Source organism: Urocitellus parryii, chromosome 9, assembly GCF_045843805.1.
Source record: "Urocitellus parryii isolate mUroPar1 chromosome 9, mUroPar1.hap1, whole genome shotgun sequence".
NCBI classification, from domain to species: Eukaryota; Metazoa; Chordata; class Mammalia; order Rodentia; family Sciuridae; genus Urocitellus; species Urocitellus parryii.
In genome coordinates this window covers 77,142,862-77,170,292 of record NC_135539.1, presented here as the reverse complement: position 1 = coordinate 77,170,292, position 27,431 = coordinate 77,142,862, and the positions used below count along the sequence as shown (strand labels likewise).

At 45.5% G+C, this 27,431-nt stretch overlaps 1 protein-coding gene across 2 annotated transcripts in view; it reads left to right on the top strand.

Moving 5' to 3' along the window:
• Positions 1-836: 836 nt before the first annotated feature.
• Pfkp (phosphofructokinase, platelet) overlaps positions 837-27,431 on the top strand; it is a 55,895-nt gene continuing 29,300 nt past the window's right edge. The window contains exons 1-5 of one of the 2 annotated variants that reach the window (XM_026412639.2): positions 837-1,007; positions 13,436-13,509; positions 22,833-22,910; positions 25,000-25,189; positions 26,475-26,640. In XM_026412639.2, coding sequence (XP_026268424.1) covers positions 896-1,007; positions 13,436-13,509; positions 22,833-22,910; positions 25,000-25,189; positions 26,475-26,640 — 620 coding nt within the window. In that variant the 5' untranslated portion in view covers positions 837-895. The remainder of the gene's footprint in view (positions 1,008-13,435; positions 13,510-22,832; positions 22,911-24,999; positions 25,190-26,474; positions 26,641-27,431) is intronic. The other variant, XM_077802317.1, reaches the window with a different exon arrangement.

Below are 27,431 nucleotides of genomic sequence, written 5' to 3'. Positions count from 1 at the left end.
CAGGTAGGAGCAGCTGTCCTACTCTCCAGCCCCATGGCTTCCTTGTTGCGCCTTCTCCTGCTACACGCGGATTCTCCAGACCAGGCCTGGAGGCGAGAATGTCTCAGAGGGTGGCGTCCATAAATTCTCCTAGTCTCAATCCCTTTTGTTTCTGCCAGCCCAGACCTGGAGGACCCAGAAGCGCCAGCGCTCTAAAGACGACCCGAGAAATGACAGCTTTGTCATCCCTCAGTCCGCAACGCCCACGTTTTCCCACCAACTTGAAGATCCGCTCACAAGTTCTTCCTCTCTGATCTCAGAAGGAGGGGAAACCTGTGCGATCTCAGAGAAAAACGTTGGGGCAGATCCACTGTTCCCGGCGCTTCTCCTGGAATAATCCTGTGGGAAGCAGTGCATGCGTCTCTGTGACGACTGGGACCCCAACCACAGGGGCGACTCGGGTTCACCAGGAATCTCCGAGTCCCACCAGAGCGGTTCCTACCTAATGCGGCGACGTTCGGCTGGCGAAATTCTCGCCCACCAGCTGCGCTCCGCCCACCTGCGGCATCCCCCCCACCCGGGCCTCTCAGCCTGGGGTCTCCCCACCCGCGGATGCTCCCCGTAAGCCCTCCCCCTGCGGCTGCACCTCCCCCGACCCCGTTCCACCTACAAAATCCCGGGGTGCTGCAGACCCCCACCTGCCGTGCTCCTCCTACCCCACGCCCAGATGGCAGCGCGCCCGCAAGCCCCGCCCGCGCTCCGGCCCCGCCCGCCAACGCCCATTGGCCCTCGGGCGGGCGGAGGCGGTTCCTGCCCGGTGCGGGCGGGGCGGCGGTTCCGAGGCCCGCGAGCGTGGGCCAGGTCCTCACTGCTTGCTGCGGACCCGAGCGAACCGGCGGTCTCCGGCCTCCTCGCCATGGCCAGCAGCGTCCCATCGACCCCCAGGGGGTCCTTCCCGAGGTACCTGGAGCACCTCTCCGGGTCCGGCAAAGCCATCGGTGTGCTCACCAGCGGCGGGGATGCCCAAGGTGCGCGCCCGCCCGCTTCCCGAACCCGGGCGGGAGAGGAAGGCGGCGGAAGGGGTTACTGGAACGGAGGGGGGGAGGGGGATGGGAAGAACCTGGGAGAAACGTTGCGGGAGGATGGATGGGGAGGGAACCGAGGAGAAGGGATGGGGGCTGGAGTGCCCGGGAAAAGAGATGGGGAAAGGGACAGGGGAGAAACGCGGAGAAGCGATGGTGTAGGATGGGAAGAAGCCCTGTTACCTAGGGCCATCAGGGGTTCCTGGGGGCGACGGGAGCCGGCGATGGGACTTAGTTGCAGGGCGGGGTGCGGAGGACTGAGAATATGGCGGTAGTATTATTCATCAGGAAGATAAATTAATTTTCCACCTCCAGGTCTATTTTAGCAATAATGGAAATGGGGTGGAACCACCCTTGGAGGTCGTTCTGTATTTGAGTCATAGAATGGAGCCAGGCATCCCTGCCAGAGTTTGAGTACCGCACAACTCCTCGAATGTCACAGTATCCACCCTTTGCGGGATCTTCCCAGCCCCCCCAATTGTAGGAAAAACAGCTCCCCCCCCACACCGCGCCTCCTGCTGACTCGCGCCCCCCGCGCGGCGCTAGCTGTAGTCTCCTCTGCTGCATTGCGGGACGCGGCGGGGGTCGCGCAGGGGGTCCCTCCTCTGTGCTGCCTCGGCTAACCCGCTGCGCCCGACGTTTCCGCCGGGAGATTTTAAAAAAGGTTTCTCTGCTCTGACCTCGTGTCGTCTTCCGGCTTATGACAAAAGTGAAAACAAAAATGGGTCACTAGGCCCTCCCTGCCAGCCTCCCCTGGACGGGAAAGACCAGGAAGCGGGGACTCCGGGACGTCACCAGCACTCGGGGCGCGGACTCCCGGCTGCCCTTTACCCCTACGTGGAGACTGGTTTCAAGGCGGAAGGGGCCCAAGCCTGGGACCCTTCGACATGGAGAGTGGTCAGCCGCTCACAAGGCCTTTCGCCCGGGTGCACGTGGGGCGCCGGGATTCCCTGACTGTGGGGTTCCCTGGTCCATATAAATCCCTAGTGAGGGTAAACCAACTACTGTAAAGTGGATGTGCGCGTCTCAGGTGAACACACCCTTGGAGCCTTCAAGATCACGCGGGCTGGACACATGTTCCCTGAGCTGGGTTTTGGTTTTATTTCCCCCTCTTCTCCCAGATGAGTATAAAGGCACTGATGCCTCATTCCTCCCGTTTTGAGGCTACACACCGAGGAGGGATGCTCCGAGGATGAGCCCAGTACCCCGCCTTCTGCCCACCCCGTGGGTGACCTTCCCTTCGCCCTTGAGCTGGGCGGGGCCGGGCCGTGCTGGCGCGGGGGCGGCAGGTTGGGGAGTCGTGAGCACCGCCCCGCCCGCTGCGGGAGCCTACGTGATGCCCAGCCCGTCGCCGCCCCTGCGCCTTAGCCGGACGGGACTCGAGGGACACTGGGGCAGCATCCCCGGAGCCTAGCGTCAGGTGCGGCAGCGTAGGAAGCCCGCGCTATCGGGAGGGAGTTTCCAGTGAGACTGTCCTGGTTGCTTTAAAGCCTGTTAGCGCTGCCCCAGTCACCACCCGCAGCTTGGAGGCCCTCCTTCCTCAGTCGGAGAAGGATTGCTCTAGTATTGGTATTATAGTCAGGAGAGCCCCAGTGTAAACATTCCTTATGAAGGGCTGCTTTCCTAGGGAAGGAAAATGTTGTGAGATAGCAAAGGCTGGGGTTGGAAAAACAGGAGACTGAAATAGGAGATAACATCGCCTGAGTTATTTAAATAAACGCCTAAAGATGTGCTTGTGTAGGGCAGCCTGAAGGTCTGTCTTGTGACCTGAGTGGCTTCCCAGTCCAAGGGCTTCAAAAGCATCTGCATTTTTCCAGAGACCTCGTGCTTGGTCAAGTTAGGAAGAACTTTGAATCTTATCCTGGGCTGCTGAAGAAGCAGCCATAGCCACAGGAAGAGGAACTAGTCTCCAAGCCATCAGGGCTGCACATCAAGATTATTTTAGAATGAAGATGCTGTATTGATTGATAAAGTGTTTGTCAAAATACTTGTTCCAGTGTTTGCCAAAATACTTGATGATTGGTGTACAAACCTATGAGATACTGCTGCAATTTGCAGAATCAGTTTTCTGTTGCTCATCGGGAATCTGCCATTTGTGAGAAGTTATAAATACTTAATAATAGCTTAAGTAATACTAACATATCCATCTCTCCTCTTTCAGCAGAAAAGATACCTAGAAAATGAAAATTGTTTGAGAACTTTGGGCTTGGTTAGTGGGAGATGGCTGCTCTTAGTTTAGCTGGTGGCATGGAAAATGGCCTGGTGCTTTTTCAGCTCTGGGGTCTCACTGGAGAAACCAACCATAGTCTCCCTTGCTAGAGGATGAAGCCATTATTCATTTTCCTGAGGCTCCATGAAACCACCGAGTCTTATTGTGATGTTTTCTTGGACCTGCTTGAGAGTTGCCCACGTTTCTTTCTGAGAAAGCTGGCCTCAAGATATATGCTCAGAGGCTCTGGCCTTGGCAGTAACAGGTTTACCAATCCTTAGAGGAGGTTATTCCTGGAGATAGTATCTATTATACTCCCATGCTTTCACCATTTTGGCTTGAATGTATTAGTACTTGATTTTTCTCTGAGAGAGATTTTTGCATAATAGCTGGAGAGCAAGGATAAGAATTTGGTCTCATTTTTAGGGTCATTTTCTAATCAGATATGGAATTACAGTAAAATTTCATATTGAGATGGTTATAGGAACTATTTTTTGTGTGTGTATTTTATGTACTAAGAGCTTTACAATTTCTATCTCTGGGTCTAATCAGGTTGCCCCAGGATATGTATTTCTTAATTTTGGCGGTGGGGAAAAGACCCACAGAAAGATGAGTAATTTAGGCAAGGCCATGAGGCTCCAGATAGTTTGGCAAGATTTAAACTAAGCTTTAAAATCTTACCCCCCCTACTCTCCATTCTTGGGCTGGGGATGTGGCTCAAGCGGTAGCGCGCTCGCCTGGCATGCGTGCGACCCGGGTTCGATCCTCAGCACCACATACCAACAAAGATGTTGTGTCCGCCGAGAACTAAAAAATAAATATTAAAAATTCTCTCTCTCTCTCCTCTAAAAAAAAAAACAAAAAACCGTGTTCTTAGGGGGGTTTTCTCAGTGAGGTCTTGTGATCTAGTCATGCTCAAATGTGAGCAGAGCCCATCTCTCTAAATTATGCAGAGTAAGCCTTTGGGCAGCTTTTTCTGGTGGAACAGAAAATGCCTTTTCATAGTAATGACAATCAAGGTGGCTAAAATGATGTACCATCACACTAGATATCAAAGTAACTGAGCACTTTCATTCCCAATGGAGTTTATATAGCATAAAGTAAAACTAAAAGTCCCCCAGCTGTATTCCTGACTCCTTTAGTCCCCACATTAAGAAAGAGTATTTTAAGGAAATTTTTTTCATCTTCTTAAGTTGCACAGTATATCTGCAATATTAAATTGATTTCACTTTCATCTAAAATTAAGCTCTGCATTGCTGTATAGACAGGTTTACCATGACCTAGTACCTACCCTCAAATAATATTGTTTCACGCACCAAAAATTATCCATGGTCTTAGACACAGGATGTAGTATTTGCAAGGCTTCTGTATGGTGGGGCTGAGAATGAATGCTCAGACAGTCAAAGTTCATTCTTAGAGGAGGTGAAAGATGCTCAGTAGTCAACATGCATCCTTAGGGTGGGTAGAAAGGCTCAGGAGTCAAAGTCCATCCTTTGGTTAAGTAGAGGACCATAAGGAATGTAAAGGCATCTTTTTTGCCTAAGGCAAGGAGAACTTTAAAGCCGAACTTATGGGCAGTACATACAGTTTAAGTATGTCTTTCTAATCACAGAATAGCCAACATTGAGTGACTGTTATGTAGCATGCTTGCTGCCCCCAGGTGCTGACTTATTCCCGTTTTACACACACGCACTTGAAACCTGAGATGAACTGGCATTCCAGAGTTTGCAGAGCTGAGTATTAGTGCCTGGCTTTATGGCTGCAGTGAAAAGGTGCCAGACTGAGTACACTGTATTTCTAGCACCCAGCACGGGTGGCAAATAATCAGATGTTTGTTGATTGTTCCCCACCTGGAGTCACCTCTGAGGAAGTGGCAGGTGATTACGTTCCAGGTCATTTCCTTTGTCATGAGGTCATCCAAATGAATGACTCAAAAGTTCTCTCTAATCCTCAGAGCAGGAACATATAGACTTGACCAAAGTGCTAGTTGGTTCTTCAGTGTCTGTCCTCCAATTTGTGCCTTCCGCATTTGTAGATTCAACCGACCTCAGATTGAAAAATATTTTAAAAAATATTTTAATATTTACATTGTATTAAATATCACAAGTAATTTAGACATGATTTAAAGTGCATGGGAGGATTGTGTAGATTATATTAAAATTCTGCATTACATCATTTTGTAGAAGGGACTTGAAACATTCAAGGTTTTTGATGTTTTTGATATCTGAGGGATTCCTGGAACCTATCATAAAGAGACAACTGCATTTATTGAGCACCCAGTCAGCGTCCTGCTTGGGTCCCTTTGGTGCCTAGAGCTTGCCCATGAGCCTAGTAAAATGCACTAGAGCAGATTATGCTTAGTGAAGGTAGCCAATCCCTAAAAAACAAATACCAAATGTCTTCTTTGATATAATGAGAGCAACTATGAACAGAGCAGGGAGGAAGAGCAGGAAGAAAAGACTAACATTAAACAGAGACATGAGATGGGAGGGAAAGGGAGAGAAAAGGGAAATTGCATGGAAATGAAGGGAGACCCTCATTGCTATACAAAATTACATATAAGAGGTTGTGAGGGGAATGGGAAAAAAAACAAGGAGAGAAATGAATTACAGTAGATGGGGTAGAGAGAGAAGATGGGAGGGGAGGGGGGATAGTAGGGGATAGGAAAGGTAGCAGAATACAACAGTTACTAATAGGGCATTATGTAAAATTGTGGATGTGTAACCGATGTGATTCTACAATCTGCATTTGGGGTAAAAATTGGGAGTTCATAACCCATTTCAATCTAATGTATGAAATATGATATGTCAAGAGTTTTGTAATATTGTGAACAACCAATAAAAAAATGTAAAAAAAAAAAAAGAAAATGAAAAAAATTGAACTTTTTTCCCATCCCAAAACAAACAAACAAAGAGAATACTGGCATTCTGTCTCTCACAGCTCTGGGGCCCTTCAGTATCCTGGAATTCTGTATGCCTGTTCTTTAATGGGATCTTTTTAGTTTAAAATGTAATGATTGATTTAGCAAAAATTAGTGGGCCTAGGAAGCAGTACATGAGAATTGTAGCATAGCCAATTCTGTAGGAGAGTGGTGGATTTGTGTAAATGCATCCTTTTCTATGAATTCAGATATTTTTTTTGTGGGCCATATGCAGATGACCCTAAGGAAAGACATCTTGTTGTCTTTCACAAAAAGGCATATTTTATATTTTCCTCCTTGGTTCCAGTTGCTGAAAGCTTTTGGTAGAGAACTCAGACCTTCTGGCAGGCAGAATTGGGGCTATTTAAGTAAGCTCTACCAATCTTAGGGGCTGTCAGAAGCCATTAAAATTAGAAGAAATACGAAAACCAAAACAGCAAGTTAAGGACAAAACATCAGTTTATAAAACAGTGCATCCACTACCGTTGTGATGATGTTAAAATGCATATATGGATAAAGAACAGATGCTTCTATGTTAAGGAAATGATTGAGTCACTTTTTTTTTAATCAAGCTTTATCTGGTAGTGTATTTTTATGGGTTACAAAGTATCTGTGTAAGGCTGCAGTTCCTCTTCACTAGTTCTCTATTCCTTGTACCTTTGCCATCATGGACTTTCTTTGTAATTACAGTAACTGCTTGTCTAGAAGAAAGAAGAAGCAAAACAGTGTACAGAACAGTGTATTTGAAACTCAAGAGACTTATTTATAGATCCTGGTTCCTGGCTATGCTATCTACCAGTAGTGAGATAGGGTCCTGTTTTTTTTTTTTTTGTTTGTTTGTTTTTTGTTTATTTGTTTGTTTGTTTTTTGTTTTTTGGCATTTACAGCACCAAGACATTGAAAATCAGTCTTCTCTCTCTGCCTTCCTTTCCTCCCCCAACCCTTTTCATTAATGAGAGTCTCAGGCAAAATAGGAAGTGTCAAAGAAACAATGCAGGACAGCTCTGAGGATCCTGGGTAGAAGTGGGTGCTGAGTTTGGGGGTTAGGTGAGGCTTGAGCCTTGCACTTGGAGGCCATTGGTGCTCAGGTCCTTGAGACTAGGCTCCTCTGAGGTTTTTCCAGAGGACACCATCCCAGGAGTTCCCTGTGTTGGATTTCTGACCTTGACCCACATTTTGAGACATTTTTTTTAACATACATTGTTTAAAGATGTATAGATAAGGGACTCAACCTTAGATTAGAAAAAATGACTGAAACAGTGACATACAGTCACCTCAGGCTCAGTCAGTTGTCATTCCTTCTCAGGGTTTTGGGTCTGGGCTGAGGTGATGCAGATGGAGGGGGAAAGCTGCTGTTTCCATGGAGGGAGGAGCCAGCAGGAAGTGGGAGCCCTGGGGCCAGTGGGAAGAAGTGGTCCTGGGCGGGTCCTGGCTACTGGTAGACCAGGTGAGGACTTTGGATTTACCTTGTGTGAACTGGAAGCTGTGTGAAGGTTACTGGCTACCTCTGATAAAGGTGGCTTTGTGGAGTGGAGCAGGGAGTGGGCAGGGAGCCTGAGAGAGCCTGAGGTTAGAGAGTTGTTAGGAACAGGATCAAGCCACTAATGGAGGCTTGAGGGGGTGGTGGGTCTGGCGTATGTGAGCAGAGTATGTAAGCAGAGGTTGATACAGGTAGGATGGCTAAAAAGGTAATTTTTTTTTACAGCAGTGTTCATAATAGCAGGCAAAAAAAAGTTGGGGGAGGGATTGTGAAAAACTACCCACAGGAAATTAAAATTCCATGGGTATTCCTGGAATGGGCTGCCGTTCACCAGCTTTGAAGAGTTTTGTGTCATCAGTGTGGCCAGATGTGCACAATGCATCAAGGATTAAGCACTCAGGGCCTCCTCTGTCCAGTGGGAATGAAGCTTGCCTAGGTAGTTGGTGTTTTATAGGTAATTTCAATTGATATGGTTGCTACATTATTCACAGTAAACGGAGAAAATGAAATTCTATTTCACATTAAAACATTTATTTTCTTTAACCCACTATTTCAGAACATAGTTATTGATTTGGGTATTAACAAGTTACTTCAATTATTTCCACACCAAGTCTTTGAAATCCATTGTGTGCTGGTACCTACTGCACATCCCAATCTGGACAGTGCGGTGAGAGAGACATGGGTATGTTACCACCTGTAGTTAAAAGATCCCTGTGAGTTTTATGTGAGAGCTTTGAGGTAGGCAGGGGAACAGCTGGAAATGGTCCTGACTTCTGCAGAGGACCCTGAAGGTCGCACACTTCCAGGATGCTCTCTTAGGCCTTTGCTGGCCTGGCATGTTCTTCTCTAGATGCCCACTGGCTAACTTTCACCTTCTTCAGATCTTTCCTCAAACATCAGGTTTTCAGGGATGCCTTCTCCAATTCTTACCTGACTTTTGCAGCCTCTCTGGCACCCTCTACACCCTAGGTGGCCTCTGCCCTCATCTGCTTATTTTTCTCCTTAGCACTTGTGCCCTTTTACCAGAAGGTATATTTTATTTGTCATGTTTATTGGTCTCCCCTGACTGTAACAAGCTGCAACAAGGTCTGTTTTGTCAATGTTGAATCCCAGCAGTATCTGACAAGCAGGAGATGTACAATCCATGTGATTGTGATGTGATGGTGGAATGGATGAAGGCCTCCTCACAGATGTGTCTGCAGTTATCCCCTCCCTGACTTAAGCCACGGTGGGTGCAGTCCAGAGAGGCTTCCTGGCTTGATAACTTTGAACCATGAGGGAGCCAGCATCCCAATAGGATTCCCCCTGGGATTCCCACCTGCCCAAAGAGAAAGCTTTAGGTAGAACTTTAGTAGCAAGAGTAAGATAGGGCATAGTTTAAATTCGTCTTTTTTGTAAGAGAAGCCAGCAACCTGACTTTATTTTTCAAAAGGGAATTTATAAATACTGAAATTAGTGAGTGAATATGGTAAGTACTGTGAAGTATTTTATTCAAGAAAAGTGGCTCAATGCTGTCAAAGGTCAAGTGAGGAAATTTATTCCACTATTTGGATAAGAAAGGAAGTAAAAGGATGGGTCCCAAGTATTTATTAAATCAATATTTTTCTCATTTTTAATAAGTTTTATTTTTAATTAGCCAAAAATATTTTGTACTAATTTGTGGGGTACAGTGTTACAATCTGATGCATGCATATGGTGTATAATGATCGGATCAGTGTAGTTAGCCTTTCCATCTCCTCAAAAAGTATCATTTCTAATGATGTACAATATAAATTTTATCAGAGCAGAGTCTCAAGCATTTGGAAACTGGGAGGCCACCTCAGAGTAGCCCACAAATGAGGACTAACCTGGTGCTTTCTTGCCAGGCCCTGCTGGTGGCACATGCAAGACTCTGAACCTCAGGGAAGAAATTACCTGATCACTGTTAGTTGCATTAAAGTTGAGTGAGAACCTATTGAAAATGTGTAATATCAAGAAAATAATAATCTGGCCTTTCTGTTGCACTGAATTATCACTTGTTTTTCATTACTAGCTGTCTCAAGGTCTGTTTTTGTCTTTATGCTTTCCATACCTGGATTCTGTGTTCCCTGAGGACTGAGGATTAGATTTTGGTAAATTATGAAGAGGTTACTTTCCCAATACCAGGATTCCTGCTCAGTAGGAGGATTACGTTTTCCCACGGAAATGCTGATGAACATTATTGTTTCCCTGGTCTGGCTACCAAAACCCAAACAGAATGAATGAACCCTACTGGGACTGGGCTGTCTCTAAAAACAGTAGCTTGAGTGTTGAGTAGAGAACCCTGAAATGGCCCTTTGTCCCAAAAGGCCTAGTGGCTGAGCCCAAGGACAGCCCTAAGCAAAATGAGGAAACTGGGAATGTTGACCCACGAGGCTGTAAAACCAGTCGGATTTGCAAGGTTTGGTGACTCTCCTGCTTATTTCTTCCCGCCTTGCCTCCGGTCCTTCAGTCTCTGGCTCCCTGCTTTGACCCCTCCAAGAACACTTTTGAGGTTCTCCTTCCTCAGGCCTCTACCTACAGTGCTCAGGGGAGGCAGGGGAGGCCGCCCTTTGCAGAGTAGATCACACCCCAAAGCTGGGAGCTTTCGATCCTATCAGGCCCCACCCCTAAGCAAAGAAATGAGAATCTGGCCCCTGCAGGCATTCTTATCCTGAAGCCTCCTTTCGAAGCCTGCTTTGGTGATTCCTACACTGGTCTTTGTAATAGGTGAACCTGGAGAGCCTTTTAAGTTAAAAGAAGAGGAAGGTTTAAATTGCCACTTCACCATTTATTGATTTTGTTACCTTGGGCAAATCAATTTATCCCCTCAGAGCCCAGTTTTCTCAGGGACCCCTGGAGGTGGCAGAATCTTAGCAGGCTTCCTGCCTGGACACAAACCGGCTGCTCCTAGCTCCTGAGCTGCAGAAGTGAAAAAAGGCCAGCTGGCTTTCTCCATTAGGGTAACTTGCAAGTGAAAACCCCCCTAGGGCTTAGAGCTGAGCTTCTCACAATGTGGTTCCCATAACAGCTGGAAGCCTGTTAGGAAATGCCAACAAAGGCCCAACCCACCTGCCCCAGGGGGTTTGAGCAAGACCTGCGGGGGGGGGGGGGGGGGGGGGCGGGGGCTGCTGCCAGCTTAGGAGAGCTGCCTCAGGGGAAGTCAGCTTTTCTCCCCCAGGTGGGAGGCGGAGAGGTGCTTGGAGGAGGCCCCCGGGGCTCACCTTGTCTTTTGTGTCCAGCTTTTAAAAATTTCAGTCCTCCTGCTATTTCTTTTCCTTGGACATTTCTCAATCCCCAGGATTGTTCATTTACGAGCCTTTATGAAAGGCCCTGGGGAACATTATTGTTCAGAGAAGAGGGGAGTAAAGGGGAGTAAATGGGAAAATGGTTCTTGTGGTACAGTTTATCCCCTGGTGCCACCCAGTATCTATACAGGTATATCTTTGGTGGCTAATCCACCTGTTCTTAGTGACTGTAGCATTAAGTCCTAGAACAACACAGTCTGTTGGAAGGATCTGGAAATTGCTGCTTTTATCCCTAAGTGTAAGGCAAGATGCCTGCCACAGATGTGAGTGCCAAGAGGCAGGTGCTTCTCCCTGCAGGAGATAAGGAGAAACAGATGAGGGGGAGGCCAGGAAGTCGTCTTGGAGGTGCAGGAGCTGGGAGGCTGAGGAAGAGCCTCCAAAGAGGAGTGTTAGCAGGGGATGCTGACAGGCACTTCCTGCAGCCCCCAGGCAGGAAGGAAGAGTCCCCAGAGCAAGGAGTCATGGGGAAGGGGGAGGGGAACATGGCACTGGAGTGGTTTAAAACAAAACATTTGTGCTGATGTTGAGTACAAAAACTTCAAAAATCGTGTACAGGAAAGAAGTATGGAACTATATTTAGGAAGATAGCCATGCAGCCTCGAATTGAGTTTTCAAAGGTCGGGGGGAGGCTTTTATGTGTCGGTTTCCTTATCTGTAATTATTTTTATAAATTAACAGAATGTATTGATAAGTTTTTTGCAAAAACACAAAAAAGAAATTGCTTGAGTCACTCTGGCCAATTTCTGGTATGGATGATGTTAGCAGGACATAGATTCAGGGAGAAAGTTTAGGAAAAGATGTCATTTTTATAGGCAGGAGCAATTGGAGGTATTGGTTTCAATGGCACAGAAGAAAATTGTGGTGCTGAGCAAGAGTGAGTACAGGGGAAAGAGAAAATTACCAGGATAAAAGAATCCAATTATATTTAGAAATGCTGTTTGACCTTTTTCTTTTTCATTTATTTATATGTGGTGCTGAGAATCCAGCCCAGTGTCTCACACATGCCAGGCAAGCACTGAGCCACATCCCTAGCCCTTTTTTAAAATTTTATTTGGAGACAGAGTCTCACTGAGTTGCTTAGCACCTCAGTGTTGTTGAGGCTGGCTTTGTACTCACCATCTTCCTGCCTCAGCCTCCTGAGTTGCTGTGATTACAGGTGCATGCCACCCACCATGCCATCAAGTTTGACCTTCTTGAGAGATGGCCCCCAGTAAATTCAGCAGGTTGTTAAAATTTCTTTACAAAGTAAACTGGCTTTTAATATGAAGTGATAAGGGTACTTGATATACACATGTACATAGACATCAAATGTATATCATATACATTTATTTCTAAGACATACGATCCCAAGGCTTTTCAGCTAAAGGGATATTGTCATTCAAAAGTGCAGCCTTCCAGTGGTAATGGACTTATTCCAGAACTGCAGAACTGGCCTAGCATAATTTAGGATTTTTTAAACCATCTTCTGGGCCAATTCACCATATAAATATACTCAAGTTTAGTTTCCTCATGGGTCACAGTATACTTTTGAAGAGCCACAGCTCATTTTTATGGGGCATTTACTTACCAAAAGACATTGTCTGTATATTCTATGACATCTCTGGTTCTGATATTTGTTTCCAAAATGTAAATACATGGAGGAGGCAGATTGGGAGTGGTTGAGTGTCTGGGAGCAGTTTGGCTGAAAGCTAGGGTGTCTCCCCCTTATGAAGGCATCTTTCTGGACCTGGTCCTTAGTCCTTCCATTTTTCTCGTGATGCCCTTAGCTCATTAGCCAGAGCAGTGATGCAGGACTGTTCAGGTTCCATGCCTGCGGGGGGCAATTCCAGTCAGTTGTCAGCCAGCAGAAATGGGACTTAAGGGGAAAGCAAAGCAGATTCGAGTCTAGTGGACTTGTATGATTCCACGTCGCACTTTGCTGCTCTTAGTTTCTTTTAAATGTGAAAGATGTCCTTGAGTTATCCTGGTTAGGTTTAATATTAACACTAGGCAGGTTTTTATCTTCCAATAGAATTGCATGACTTATATTGCACTTAAAGCCACCACCTAATTGTTTATTATATTAATAACTGGTAATGAAATAACCAGTTTTTCATCTCCTCAAATCACAGACTAGTTGCCCTTTTCAGTATTGATTTCTTTGACTGTGGCTAACTTCAAGAAGACTATCTTCTCTGCTGACCTGCCACAGGTGGAGCTGCTTGGGAACTCACACCAAGCCCAGGCACCAATGTTCTGAACTGAAAGTGCTCCGGGTTCTATTATGGCTGTATCCCCCGTATCCATGGATGGGTGACCTTGCTTTACGTTCCCTGTTTCTCTTAATCCTTACATTAATCCCTCACTTCTCACATAGGGGAAAAGGGACGTAGGAGAGGTTGCACAATTTACCTGTAGTCTCGGTTAATTAATGGCAGAACCACAGGCTCTTGAGTAACAGTTGTTCCTGTTCTTTCTCAGGTATGAACGCTGCTGTCCGTGCTGTGGTGCGCATGGGAATATACGTGGGGGCCAAAGTGTACTTTATATATGAGGTCAGTGTTTGCTTCCCGTTTATTGTTTATCTGTGCCTCCCATCTATCAGAGCTCTGCCATTGCAGGCCTGTCTCTCACCTGTCTCCCAAAGCTGAGCACAGGAAGTGAGGGAAGAAAGGAGATAAGACTGAGCACATGTCATTTTGCTATCAACTTCCTTTTCTTGATTTGGAGAATCAGTAATCTCAAATGGTGGTATTTGTCTGTAGCTCTTATTCACATACAAGTGATATAGTCCTTTCCAGTGTGGGCTGAGCTTGACCAAGTACTCTGAGAAATGGGGTAAAACAGCCACTTTGAGCTTTTCATTATTCATATGAAACCCAGGCCTACTCCCTAGTGTCCGTTCAGGCTTTAGTTTCAGAATGAAGAGTCTGTGACCAAATAGCAGGGATGGCACCTAGTCTTTGACTTTTGAGGCCCTGGCAACTTCAGAATCAGTAATAGTTGGATGAAAGGTGCTAATAGAGTTTGAACCACATTATTTATTTTAAGAGCTATTTGGAAATTTTTACCTTTAATTTTTACATTTATAAGTCATAGCTTCAAAAAATGGGAAGAGGAGAATGTTTATTTTTAAGATTAAATTTTTCTTAAGATGACCATTAGTGAGTATGATTCATCTCAGCATTGTATATATTAAAAGACTGGAAGGAAATATGTACATCTTGAAAAGTAGAGCAAATATATTTTATATGCTGTATTTTATTCCTGCCATTATGACTGTTTTCTGTTTGGTATATTGATTCCAACTATTCCTTTATTTATTTATTTTTGGTACTGGGGATTGAACCTGGGGATGCTTCGCCCCCCGAGCCACATCCCCAGTCCTTTGTATTTTTTGAAACAGAGTGACAGTAAGTTGCTGAGGCTGGCCTCTAACTTGCGATGCTTCTGCCTCAGCTTCCCCATTTGCTGGTGCTTACAGGAATGTGCCACCACTCCTGGCCCAACTCTTGCTTTAAATGATCCAAAATGCTCCATCAGATTGATGACCCATTGTGTACTTGGCCCTCACTTCCATGATTCCTGATCCACCGTAGCACTGCAAGATCTATATAATATTTTAAACCATCTAGGGTTTTATATCACTACCTGCCAAGACCTGGCATTGACTGAGTCCAAACTCATGGTCCTTTTAATGCCAATGTCTGGCCAAAGTGATTTCAAAAATTTCTAACCCCAGCCTAAGGCCCACCCCCATCCAGCACTGTGCCACCCATGCTTGCCAGATACGTGTGTGGCGCATTCATGCGACTCCCCGGGAGCTGGCGACATTCCCTTGCACATCTACTAACTCATTTTCCCCTTTTGTGAAATGTCTGTTCCCATTCTTCTCTCATTTGTCTACAGAACCATTTGTTTATCATTTGCTGAAAAGAGGACTTTCCTGTGTTTTGGTTTGCTTTTTTGGAAGTGTTATGTGGTTTCTGTTTGTACTTATCTGGTTGGGGCAATTTTAAAATGACGGTTTTAACCTCCGAGTTTCTAGACCACTGTTTTATCATTTTGTGTTTGGATTGGTTTAAGGTCAAATTGCCCTTGTGAATTTCCATTCCTGGGCTCTGTCCAGGCTCTGATGGCTGCTTTCCCCTGCTTATTGACTTGGAATGAGCACATTAGCGTCGGTGCCATGGGCATCATCCTTCCTTCCACCCACTACCTTCCAGTTTGCATTCAGTCTCCAAGTCTCTCACCCACTGGCTGCCTTTTCCTGCTCCTGCTGCAGAGCATACCTGTGCACCCTGAGGTGGTTTCCGCAGCCTTGACTTTTTCTTTTCTTTTTCTTTCTTTTAAGAGGTGAGGTATGCATTCTGCCTTAGACCTGGAGGGAGAATTTGGTGTTCTGGCCTGGAAACTGTTCCTAATAAGTGAATAAGCTCTTTGGAGTTGGAGCAGCCTCAGATGAGGTTTTTCTATCGAAATTAGCAAAACCTGTTCAAGTTCAACAAAGTACAGGATGTTTCCCCAGGAAACCTTGTGATTTCAATGGCTGCTACAATCCCTGGCCTCTGTTAATGCTCCTGTTTTACAAATGCCTTCAGGACAGCGACTGACTGGATCTTGGTGGTGACTTTGTGGGTGCCAGTTGTGAGGAAGGAAGTTATTTCTGTTATTTCATAGTGAAAGGAGCTGATCCATCCCAGACAGTTTACTTTCTCTGGGTCACTATGCCTCATTTTTAGGGCTAGGAAGGTGTGTTGACCTCTCAGGCTCCCAGCCCAGAATCAGGGGAGTGACTGACCCCAAGGACACTTGCTAGTGTTTTGAGACTTTTTGTTACCTCATTGTTGGAAGGGTTGTTGTTGGTGGCACCTAGTGGGTAAGTCCAGGGATGCCATCCAGCATTCTGAAATGGACTACGTAGCCCCCACCACTGATGCCCAGCTGGCCTCAAATGTGAGCAGTGTTGAGGCTGAGCAGCCCTCCCTTAAACCAGGGGTCAACTCTGCACTTGGTTTGGATGTTGGTAGAAGGAGGACCTGGTAAGGCTGATGGATATACGAGGGTTTCATTTTTGAAATAGTAACTGGTCAACTTGATTGGATTTAATGGTTTTGTCTTCCTGGCCCTTGTATATCTGTTTTTATTGGCCACTGTGCACTGTGGTTGTCCACCTGTGTTCTGGTGATATTCAGACCTATGTCTACGAGACTAGGCACATTTTAAAATTAAGGAATTGGTATGGAACACATCTCATGGGCCTGTAACTGAGAACATGTGGTCTTTCTTTTGAGGTAAACCAGATTTATTCTCTACATCATTGTATTCATTAAAGATATAGCTGGGGATTTGTTAGATGGGTCCATAAGCTCAGAGGTTGAAAAGCCTCACTATGGCCATCTGCAGTCCAAGGAAGTCAGTAGCTGCTCACTTCAAGAAGCTGGAAAGCTCAATGTGAGAGATGCAGCTCCCAGCCACAGGCTGAAGGCCCACGTCTGCCTAGAGGGCCACTGGGTACAGGTCTGCATTCAGAGACTTAAGAAACCAGATTCTGAGGTCCACGGGCAACTCTTCAGCAGGGGCACAGCAGGACTGCAAGCTGCCTCTTCTTGCTGCTTTTTCTTCCATCAGGCCCCACCCTGTTGGATAGTGCCACGTTCAGGGCAGATCTTCCTCAGTTCAGAGACCCACACATCAGCCTTCCCTGAAACACCCTCATAGAAGTGTGCTCTGGAAGGCTCTAGCAGCCATCCATCCAGCCAAGCCAGCACCCAAAGTCAGCCATCACCGTTATCATCTAGCAAAGTTGGGGCTCTGAGGTCCACACTGCCTGGTAGGCAGCGAAGGTGCCTGAACCCAGTGGTCTGTAGGGGCTGCGTTTGTCCTTTCCTCTCTGAAGCGGTGGCTAAGGGAAATTTTGGCTGGTGTGGGCTCCTCTTCCTATCCTTTCCGGGAGGGGGAATGAGGAGTCCTGGCTCTGGGCAGCTCCCATTTCCTTTAGGAACCTCCACAGTTCTTCCATTGAGATGTTGCCAGAGAATCCTGTGTGCAAATGTTGTTTAAAGACGACTCTGAGTTTCATGGTAACTATTTTACTAGGAGTGGGCACCTTAGATAGAGGCTGTCGCATATCTGAATGTAGTCGTACCTGGATTTTAAAATTCTGTCTTAGTGGAGTGTAATGGAAACACCCCAAAGATGAACTCTTTTGAATTGAAATTGCCCATCCAGAGATGATGAGGTGCTTCTCATGATACCCCTGTCCGTCTCCCCACAAACGGTAATCTTAGTGGAAGAGCTCTATTCTTCATATCCTTACAGGAGGATAATCCTCAATATCTACTTTACCTTGGTTGGGCTCACTAGAAGCATATTCTCAGACCCACCTCAGACCAGAGGGCCTTTGTGCAAGTAGCAGGCTCTTTGCTCAGTAGCAATAAATGTTATCTACTTGATCGGTTTGGAGAATCATTTTCTCTCTGTTATAGATTTAAAAATTTGTATCTGTAATTCTGAAATTAAAAAAATTCTAAAATCTGCAAGTTTTTTCTAACTTACTCAGCAATAACATCCTGGCTGCCTGTAAGGCTACCTATAAATCCTGGCTCACCCACCCAGTGTATTTGTACCTTAATCTTCAGAATCCCACGTCTGTAGGGGTGGGTTTGAGGTGGTGCATGCTCCTGAGAGCCCCAGGTTACACAGCAGTAATGTTCATACTGCTTGCTAAAATCCAGTGTCTTTTGAATTTTGGTCTGCCTCTCACTCACAGAGTTTGGGTAAAGGATTGTGGACCTATAGCAAGCATCTCGGTGGCAAGATGAATAAATTAACCCATAATCCTGTGTCTTCCTCTGTCCAGTGCAGAGGCCTCCTTACACTAGCACCAAGGGGGGCTGTTTGTGACCAGACACAGCATCAGGGTCTGCCGCTGATTTATTTATAGACCTGCTGGAAATTGTGGGTGCCTTCTCCCTGAGCTCTTGAGACTGTGCACACATTTTGGAGCTTCTTTCTTGACCTCAGCACTATGACATTCAGAGCTGGGGAATTCTGGGAAGGGAGCAGAGTCCTGAACACTGCAGGATATCCAGCAGCATCCTGTCCTTACCAGTGAGATGCCAGGAGCACCCCCACCCTTCAGTCATGACAGTCAAAAATGTTGCCAGACATTGGTAAAATGTTCCCTTGGCAGAACGACCCTCATTGGGGACCACAATTCTTGACATATGTGGGCTCAAATTTAGAAGATGGTGCCATTTAGCATTTTATTGCATTTGTAATTTTTTTTTTTAGTCTAGTTTCTGTGTTTTGCCAGAGCTTTGGAGGTTACCATCAGACTAAAAGAGTTAAGCAGGTTAGTATGAAAGAGGGGAATTGAAGGTCCTTTTTTTTCTCTCTGGTAGAGGGCGTGTGAAAGTGTATTCATTGGAAGGAGCTGGTGTTTCTGGTAAAAGTCTGGCACCATATTAGCCTGAGCTGTTCTATCTGGCTGTGGCTTGCAGACCTGTAAATCTGGGGCAGGCCTACGTGTCGTGCATGCGAAGCCTTTGGCTTACGTTGTCAGAGAGCTGGGGAGGGATGGTGGATTAACCCATTCTTTTCTACCTAGTCTGCTGATTATTGACTCCTTCTTGTTCTTCCCCTTAAGTTAGGGTTTTTCCTTAAAGGTATGGAAGCCTTTAGCTTCTTGGCAATGCAAGAACAATGGTTTGTGGCCAAGGCTGTGTCTAGCCAATGCCGTGGTTAGGGTGGGTCACACTGAGTAGGAAGTCACCCTTAGCTGCCCCCCAGAGAGCTGCTGTGACTGCAAGAAGATCCTGCAGAAGAGGGCTGTCTCCTTGAGTTTAGTTTGATATATGGGTTTAATATCCTGTTGTCAAAAGCTATTTTGCAGATTTAAAAAGAACCATTAAATATGACCCAAAAGTCTCTTGTTTTAAAAAGAAACTAGTTTGATGCTACTCATAAACAGCCATTTGTAAATATTATCAGTGTTCATCTCTCCTCTTGCACACCCTGAAATAAAAACTAGGAGTAATCCCATCACTTTAACTGCTTAATCTTACTGTTATTAAAAAGAGCAGATTGTGAATGTGTCTGTGTAAACACTTCTTACAGTAAAGGAATAAGGGCATGGGCAGGTAATCCTGTAGTCTCCAGAGCTGCTGTGGTCGCACCTTTTCCCCTCCCTGTGGCCTCAGGGCTCAGGGTACCCCCTTTCCATCGCAGCTTCCAGCTTTCTCTTTGAAGGCCCAGGTTCACCCCAGCTGGCCATCCGCCATGAGCTTGAATAATCAGCATGTAAATGTAGTGTCCCTTGTTCGGGCCTGAGCATTGTGACTTGACTTAATACACTAATAAAGAAGTTTTAATTAATAGATTGGTATCATTTTCTTTTCCTAATGGAGCCCCCTCCTTGCCAGAGGAAACGCTGTCTGTCCTCTGGGATAGGAAGCACCACCCTGCTCTCCAGTGTTTAAAAGTGAGAAATGCCACCCTGTGACAGACTCACAAAAGTCTTTCCCATGCACCTGCCCCCTGCTTTGCTCAGAAGTGCTGCTGCCCCCTCTCCAGCCTCAGCATGCCATCCACTGGAGGAGAGCCTGTAGACATGCTGGAATCCAGATAACACCCGTGCTCTTGGAATATGAGTGCAGGGGTAGCTGGTGAAACAAGACGCCAGGCCTTGACTGGGCTGACCTTGTAGGGACATGTCTGTGCCCCATCTCACCCCTCCCATTCCTGACACTGACCTCCACCTTCCCCCAGCCATGCTGAAAATTCCAAACGTGCCTATGGTGTGTCATTCAGGCATGTCTCTTTGATGTTTTAAATGTAACTGGTTTTCTTTTAACTTCATTGAAGCCAAAGCTGCTTAGCCACTGTGTCTGCTGGAAAACGACTGTCCCAGTTGAGTGTGTCCCTCTGCATTGCTGCCTGTGCTGCTGCTTCCCACCACTGTCTGCGGGGGGTGGGCTATTCCCCCCCCCCACTAACACGCGGGCATGGTGACTGCATTGCTTAAGTTGCTTAAATCGATTCACAAAAAGCCTGTGTGACCTAGGTCTCTGACGCATGCCTTATTACCTTTCCACTGCAGTACGGGCCAGTGCATGTCCTGGGACATTGTCATAATTACAGGATGAGCATTTTCTTTTATTGAATGCTCACTGCATGCCAGCTCTTAGGGTAAATTCTTCAAGTGAGATTTGTCTCTGGTGACATGTCCTCGACAGCTGGTGATGTCATGCTCCATGTTGCTGGGAGCTTCAGCCAGTTTCATCACAGTTAGCATTTTTAAATTGCAAATGATCATGAGCTCCTTCCCCTGCCTCTGACACTTCCACTGCCACCTTTGTCCCTGTGGGGCTGGGGGAGCCCCCTTTGAGTTGTAAGATAGCCTCTCTCTGGGAGGAAGGTGACCTGTGTCTTCCTGCTGTTGTAACCACTGAGGCTGTGTACTGTTAGCTTTGACTTAAAGTACTCGAATAGTGCCAGAGGGCCAAATTAACCGTGTTACCATATTATTTGTTTTCCAAAGTGCCAAGTACAGGACTACATAATGGTTTGCTGTGTTCAGCCTATTCTAGAGTGAAGTCTTACCAAGGACATCTCCTAAGGCTTCTTTCTCTGTTGGAATTTTCCATGGAATAATGTGCACACTTTTATGGGATGACTGTTCAGGTCTCTGGACAAGAGCATTTTTTTAGATCCCTAGTGGAAAGGTGAGCATGTGGGGGAGGAACTCTCCAATCTCAGGTTCTACATATGCATTCCCTCAGGGGGGGGGGGGGGGGAGAAAGTCATAGCCCTCAACTTTGAAAATCACTGACAGAGAACTTTCTGCTGCCCCCTTTTATTGAGTGCCTAGTCTTGAATCAGGTAAGACTGCGGAGCCATTAGGCAGCCCACATAGCCATTCAGAGGCCCTGTGTGCTCACTCTCAAGTTCTGTAAGTGAAATGCTTTGGTTTATTCAGATATAAACTGGGGGAGTCCTAGTACTAGCAAACTAACAGAAAATGTGTACACATGGAAGCATCAAAGCCCATGGATAAATCTTTGAATGCAATAACTACATTCACAGGAAGTCAGTTGTAACAGCATCTAGAAAAATGCTTTCAAAGTGCATCATTTTCAGCAGCTTGTTTTTCAGTTGTGGCTGGAATGTTTGCTGATCAAACAATTATTGACTGAAGAATTCAGGAAATCAGATTGGAAAAACAAGCTCCATCCAATTAAGATGCACGGATGCACTGAACAAAATTTCTGGAAGAAGAGGTATTTTGCTATAACACCAGCCCATAAATTCCCTCTGGGTCTTTAACTAAAAAAAAAACAAAAAACAAAAAAACACATATCTATCTTTCTTAAAAGAGAAAGCCATCTACAGCTGGAGTAGCTCTTTTTCTGTTTATGGCAGATTCAACAAATGCCTGAAAATACTGGCCCAAACTATTTCTAAAGAAAGCAGTATCTGGGCTGGTGTTGTGGCTCAGTGGTAGAGTTCTTGCCTAGCATGTGTGAGGCACTGAGTTCGATCCTCAGCACCACATAAAAATAAAATAAAGGTATTGTGTCCATTTACAGCTAAAAGATATATATGCAAGAAAAAGAAGAAGAAAGAAAGCAGTGTCTCCTAAGTGATCAGACGGTTAATAATGCTTATTCTGACATTGCTCAAAAGGTTTTCAAACAAGAAATTGAAATGACTTTGGAGTCTGTGACGTGTTCTTAGATGTGAACAAGTGACTTGCATTAAAACTTCTGCAGGACAGTAGGTTGGGCGCTGCCTGTGCAGGTCTCTTAGATTCCACTTATGAACTAGGGACCACAAGACAGATAATATTTTTGTTTTTCAGTCAAAAGCTAAACATAGTCTTCAAGGTATTGTGTTGTTTTTTTTTTTTTTTTTTGTCTTACATGAGTCATAGAACTGCCTTGGCAGACAAATTCCAAAAGTCGTAGAAAATATTTTGCTATGTTAAAATAAGTATGTAGCCTTCCAGGGAGATTCATTAGGAAAAAACTCATCTGAATACATTATAATACATTTGGTTAAAATTAGACCACAATTTGGTAACATCTCTTTATTCCTAAAGACAGTTTAACACTGCAGTTAGCAGTTAGTTACTTTTCAAATGTTACATCCGTGATGACTTTGCAAATTGAAGAATGAGTCATTTCCTAGCAACTTACCACATGTGTACAATGAAGAGACCTTTGAATGCTATGCTAATTGCTCATTGAGTCATTCTTTTTTACTTTTTAATTGTTTTCTTTATGTAAAATAATCAGATTATTTTTGGAAAATGTCACTTTTTAAAATGTGTGTCATGTTATGTTTGGGGATGTAAGCAGTATAATTTTCACTAATGGCAAGATCAGACAGGTTGAATTATTATTCACCTACGCTTTAAAAAACAAAAACAACAACAACAAAAAAACTTTAATAGATCTCTAATCAGCCTGGAAGTGCCTTGGCAAATTGGGACCCTGACAAGATGCTTTGACGTGTGCAATGTGTTGGTGAACAGTTTGTGTGAGTTTGTGTCAAGTTATGAACACTCACGATAAATGTGTCCCTTTTCCTAAGAACTAAGAACTAGGAAATAGTAGGCAAAACACTTTATTCCCAGATTTTCTGTTTGGATAAGTCTGGGAAAAAGCTTCCATTATTAAAGGGTAACTTCAGAGGCTTCATTACAGTAGAATACTATCATCTAGTGCAAGTATCGTGCTGTCTTCTAACCTTTATGTGTGGGGGAAACTATATTTGTGGCCATTTGTGATTCCATTTTGTGTAATTTGGGCATCAATTAATGTCACTGCAAAGTTCAACCCACTTTTAAGACCTCCTGTATTTTCTCGCCCAGGGCTACCAAGGCATGGTGGATGGAGGCTCTAACATTGTGGAAGCCAAATGGGAGAGCGTGTCCAGCATCCTACAAGTGGTAGGTACCACGATGTCTCTCTGAGGAACTGTTTTAGTTTGAAACCTTTTTTACTTGGGCTTCAGTAACACTGAAAACACATTTATGTGCTGACTTCTGTTAGTGATTTCCTTACTGCTTGCATCAAATGAAAACATTATTAATTTGCCATTTAATTAAATTTTTAAAAATAAGAAGCTCTCCATAATGTAAACCCAGGAAGTGGCCATGATACAGAGTGTGTCATTGCCTGTTTTCCTGTGGCCCTGCAACTGGATTTTTTTTTTAGATAAGACTACAGTTGAGGTGACTTTGGTGTGTTGGTGCTGTGTGTTCAGTGGCAAATCTCTCTGTGCTCATTAGGTTTTTGCATGTCTGTTCTGGTCTAGATCAGGCAGAGCTGATTTCCGTGTAGTGCACAAGGAAGAGGTGATCTCCACTGCAGGGGGGAACAGTTGTTTACTCTGAGATTAAACCTAATACCTTCCTGGAACATTTCAGCTCAGCGAAGGCTCCAAGTTAAAAAGTGGAAAAGAATAGACTTCATGAAATGCTCGTAATTTGTGGTTTGGTTTTTTACAATGTGTAGACTAATGCTATGACTCATTTTGAGTACTTTTTATTAGAAACCAAACTAGCACATTGGCTCAGAAGATGCTGGTGGAATGTACATTGTAATGTTAGCCAATGATTCAGTCTGCATCTAGCTCTGCTGTGCCTGGACAAAAAGTGAAGGAACTTTTGACAGCCATCAGTAATTAGATGGAATAATACTCGTAAGACTTCAGGCTCTGTCGGCTGAATTCCACAGAGAAGAACTTTCCATTCTGCCATTGTGATTGAGACAGGATGATAGGAGGTGCTTACTGGGTTGGAGGGGGCTGGTGTGGGTGGGAATGGCTCTGTCCCTCTTATCTCTCCAACCTTGGTATTTCTGGGTATTTAACTCTTCTTCCAGGTGTAAAAAGTCACAGAATCCTCCAGCTGCTCTCTGTCAAGTGAAAGTCCAGAGAGCCAGCATACCCTGCTTTGACCTCTGCCCCTCCCACCCCAGGCCTGCCTTGGAGGGAGCCAGGTTGTATACTGTCGCAGTCACACTTGGAACTAGCATTGTGAGACCAGGATCACGCTTGGTGCTGTTAATGAATATGAGTTTCAAAATTGGGAACTTTCTCATAATGCTTTGGCCAATTAAATGATGGCGATTTTAATGTAGCAAGAACGTGCATTTGTGTGGTTTAAAATGGGCCTTCATAAACTGACGTGAGTTATACAGTACACGCTTGGGGTGTCCAGACAAATACCAGCATGTGAGCGCCAGGACTTCCGGAAGCCATGTCCCGGTAGAAGTCTGCGCAGTCTGGAGAGGATACTGTTCCTAAGCACCAGCAGACACTTGAGGCAGCTGGTCCAAACTGGAGTTCTTATAATTGTGTTTGTTATTTAAAGGACTCTTGCATTTCTCCAGATGCTACAAACAAACCATCCTCAGTTTTTTGAACAGCTAAGTATGAGAAGTCATGATTTATCTCTCTTGGAAGTTTGAGGGATCAGATTTCAGATTTAGCCTCTGAAAAGGTTGGAGGGATGTAATGCAAAAACCGGTCTCTGTTTCTCGGGTTCCCATTGGTGTTGCTTGAACCTGTGGTGCAACCTGACTCAGGGAAGGAGCCTTGGTCACCTGGAAGCAGCAGCACAAGTTGCTTCTCGGGTCATGGCTGGTGATCACGTGGTGGCCGCATCCCACTCTGTGTGCACCTGGTCACGCTCACCTGCTGTGGGTACAGCTTCCACGCAGGCCTGCTGGACAGCTGTGGTGACACCACAGACTTTCAAATGCTCTGCATACTTGGTCCATGGCTGCGTTTGTCTTCAGCTCCACACCTTCTTGGCCACTCTGGGCATGACACCTGTGTCCTTCACCACAGAATTCCAATATGGGACTAAAAATGAGAAAATCACCAACTTCCACAGTGGGCTGACGAGACATGCCAACGAGGAGAGTGTAAATTGAAAGTCCCATGTTTACTCATCAGTCGGCGTGTGCTGATCCATCTGGTCTTCTGTCCAGTTGAAAGGAGATCAATACACATGATTTTATCTTTTCCAGGGTGGGACGATTATTGGCAGTGCCCGTTGCAAAGCCTTTCACACTCGAGAAGGTCGCTTACAGGCTGCTGGTAACTTGGTCCAGCGGGGCATTACCAACCTGTGCGTGATCGGTGGGGACGGAAGCCTCACAGGGGCCAACATCTTCCGGAAGGAGTGGAGCGAACTGCTGGAGGAGTTGGCCAAGAATGGTACATTTCCCTGTCTGCTCATGCTGGTCTCTGGAGATTCTATTTTCCCCATTCATCTTCCCTGGCCTTTAGTGAGATTTGAAATGCAAACATTTTGCCTTTGTAAAAGTTTTATTTTTTGTATGACGGACACATAGCAATTGTGCACATTTATGGGTCCTTTTTATGTGTGAGCCTCTTAACTGCAGCCAAGTAGATTGGGCATCATTGTGGCGGTTCTTATAGCTTGTCATTTCAGGATTTAAATTGTGTTTCTCAAATAATAGCAGTGATGATGGTAAGCCCTACTGTGTGCTGGGAAGCAGTCAGCCTTTTACATAGATAGTACTGTGGAATTCCCACAGCCATCATCTGAGATAGGTTTTTAACTTATCTCAATTTTACAGATGAGGAGTCAGAGGTGACTGGGGAAGCGCATAGCTAGGGGAATGGCTGGGATTCATGCCAGCCCTCAGACACCAGCTTCCACCCTTTGAGCCATCATGGTACATCCCACTGACTCTGCTGCTGTCACTTAAACCTGAGTTGTTGCAGGAGTTTAGACGATGACGATCTGCCATCTTGGAGAACCCTGTGTATCCTGTAGCTTTCTCTCTTTCACAATTGGTTTTATATGATATGATGTGTGATATAAAAATGCGTATCGCTCAGGCAGGTAAGCAACTGCATGAAAGATGTGAAGGTGAGCTCACGCATTTGTGCTCAGGTTTGTACTTAGGACTGGAGCATTACCACCAGGCCAGAGGTGGCGAGGGCCTCCCGCATCCTGCCGTCCACCTTGTCTGATCTAACACAGGTCTGTTGGTAGCACAGAGTAGGAATAGTGGCCATGAGTCCAGGCCAAAGCCTGTCCCTGCTCCTTTGGCCATTCTAATTTATCCAGGTGAGTCTGTCCAGACAGCGCTAGGTAGGTTGATACCCACCAACTCGCTGGCTCCCTGTGGAGCCATGAGAAAGGAACTGAAGCTGGCATTTTTGTCTCAGTACTTAATTATGAGATCGTAGTGTCACCTTGTTCGTAGTGAGTCATTCTCCAAAGGTGTTGCTAGGTAAAATAGAGGTTCATACGTACTGATGCTCTTGTTAAGTGCCCTGTGCCCACTCACACTTCTGTGATGACTACTGACTCTGTCTGGCTTTTCTTTCCTTAAGTCTATAGATGTAGGCTACATATATTTCCGAGGAAACAATGAAGAGAAAAGTGTAGAATCCTTGCTCTCTTTACCTGTGGCCATCTGCCTAGTTCCTGGGCAGCTCTTAACTGTGTTGCTTGTTTCTAATGCAGGTAAGATCAGTGAGGAAGCTGTGACGAAGTACTCTTACCTTAACGTGGTGGGCATGGTGGGTTCCATCGACAACGACTTCTGTGGCACAGACATGACCATCGGCACGGACTCTGCCTTGCACAGGATTATGGAAGTCATTGATGCCATCATGACCACTGCCCAGAGGTAAAATTCTCCGCAGGAACCAGGGGTGTTGACTGTAGGCACGTGATGTGCCAGCGCTCACACACTACTGCTGGCTGTGCCGAAGGTGCTATGGAGGGCTGTCAGTATGGTGCAGTTCCAAGCACAGAGAGTTGTTCTCTGGTTTACTTTTCACTTTAAATTTTAAAATATTGCTTTTTTAAAAAAATCTGATCATAGAAGGAAATGCACTTGTTGGAGAAAAATGAGACAACAAAATTAAATTATCCAAAGCCTTGCCCAAAATTTCCTTGAAGGAATAGCTTGCAGGTAAAGAGATGGAGCGAGTGAGCTTGTTGGAGAGTGAGGAGGCATTGTCTTGTGCTGGGATTCCAACCTGCAGTTGACAGGAATATAGAGCCACATCAGCTTAGCCGAGTCCGCCCAGACTCATGGCAGGGCATTACCCATCACTTCAGGGCGGCTGAGAGTTCCTAAAGCACTATTCATAAAAACCATGTGGAATAGGAAATAGGGCAAGTGCCTCCCATTTTGAGGATGAGAAGCTTGAGACTTGATACTTTGGAAAAGTACCCAGAGGGTAGGGCCTCCCAAGTCCTCCCGTACCTGTCCCGTTTGCCTCTGTTGCAGACCAGGTGTGAATGTGGTAGACACCTAGGAAACCACTTCATCTCTTCAGGTGTGGAGGGATTGCTCAGAGCAGTTGGCTCTTGCATTCCTTGGAGGGACAGTAGTCATTGGGTGTTCATGGAGCTGATCTGTGGCACTCATGACTTTACGTGGGATGTATCCAGCTATGGTTCTTGACAGAA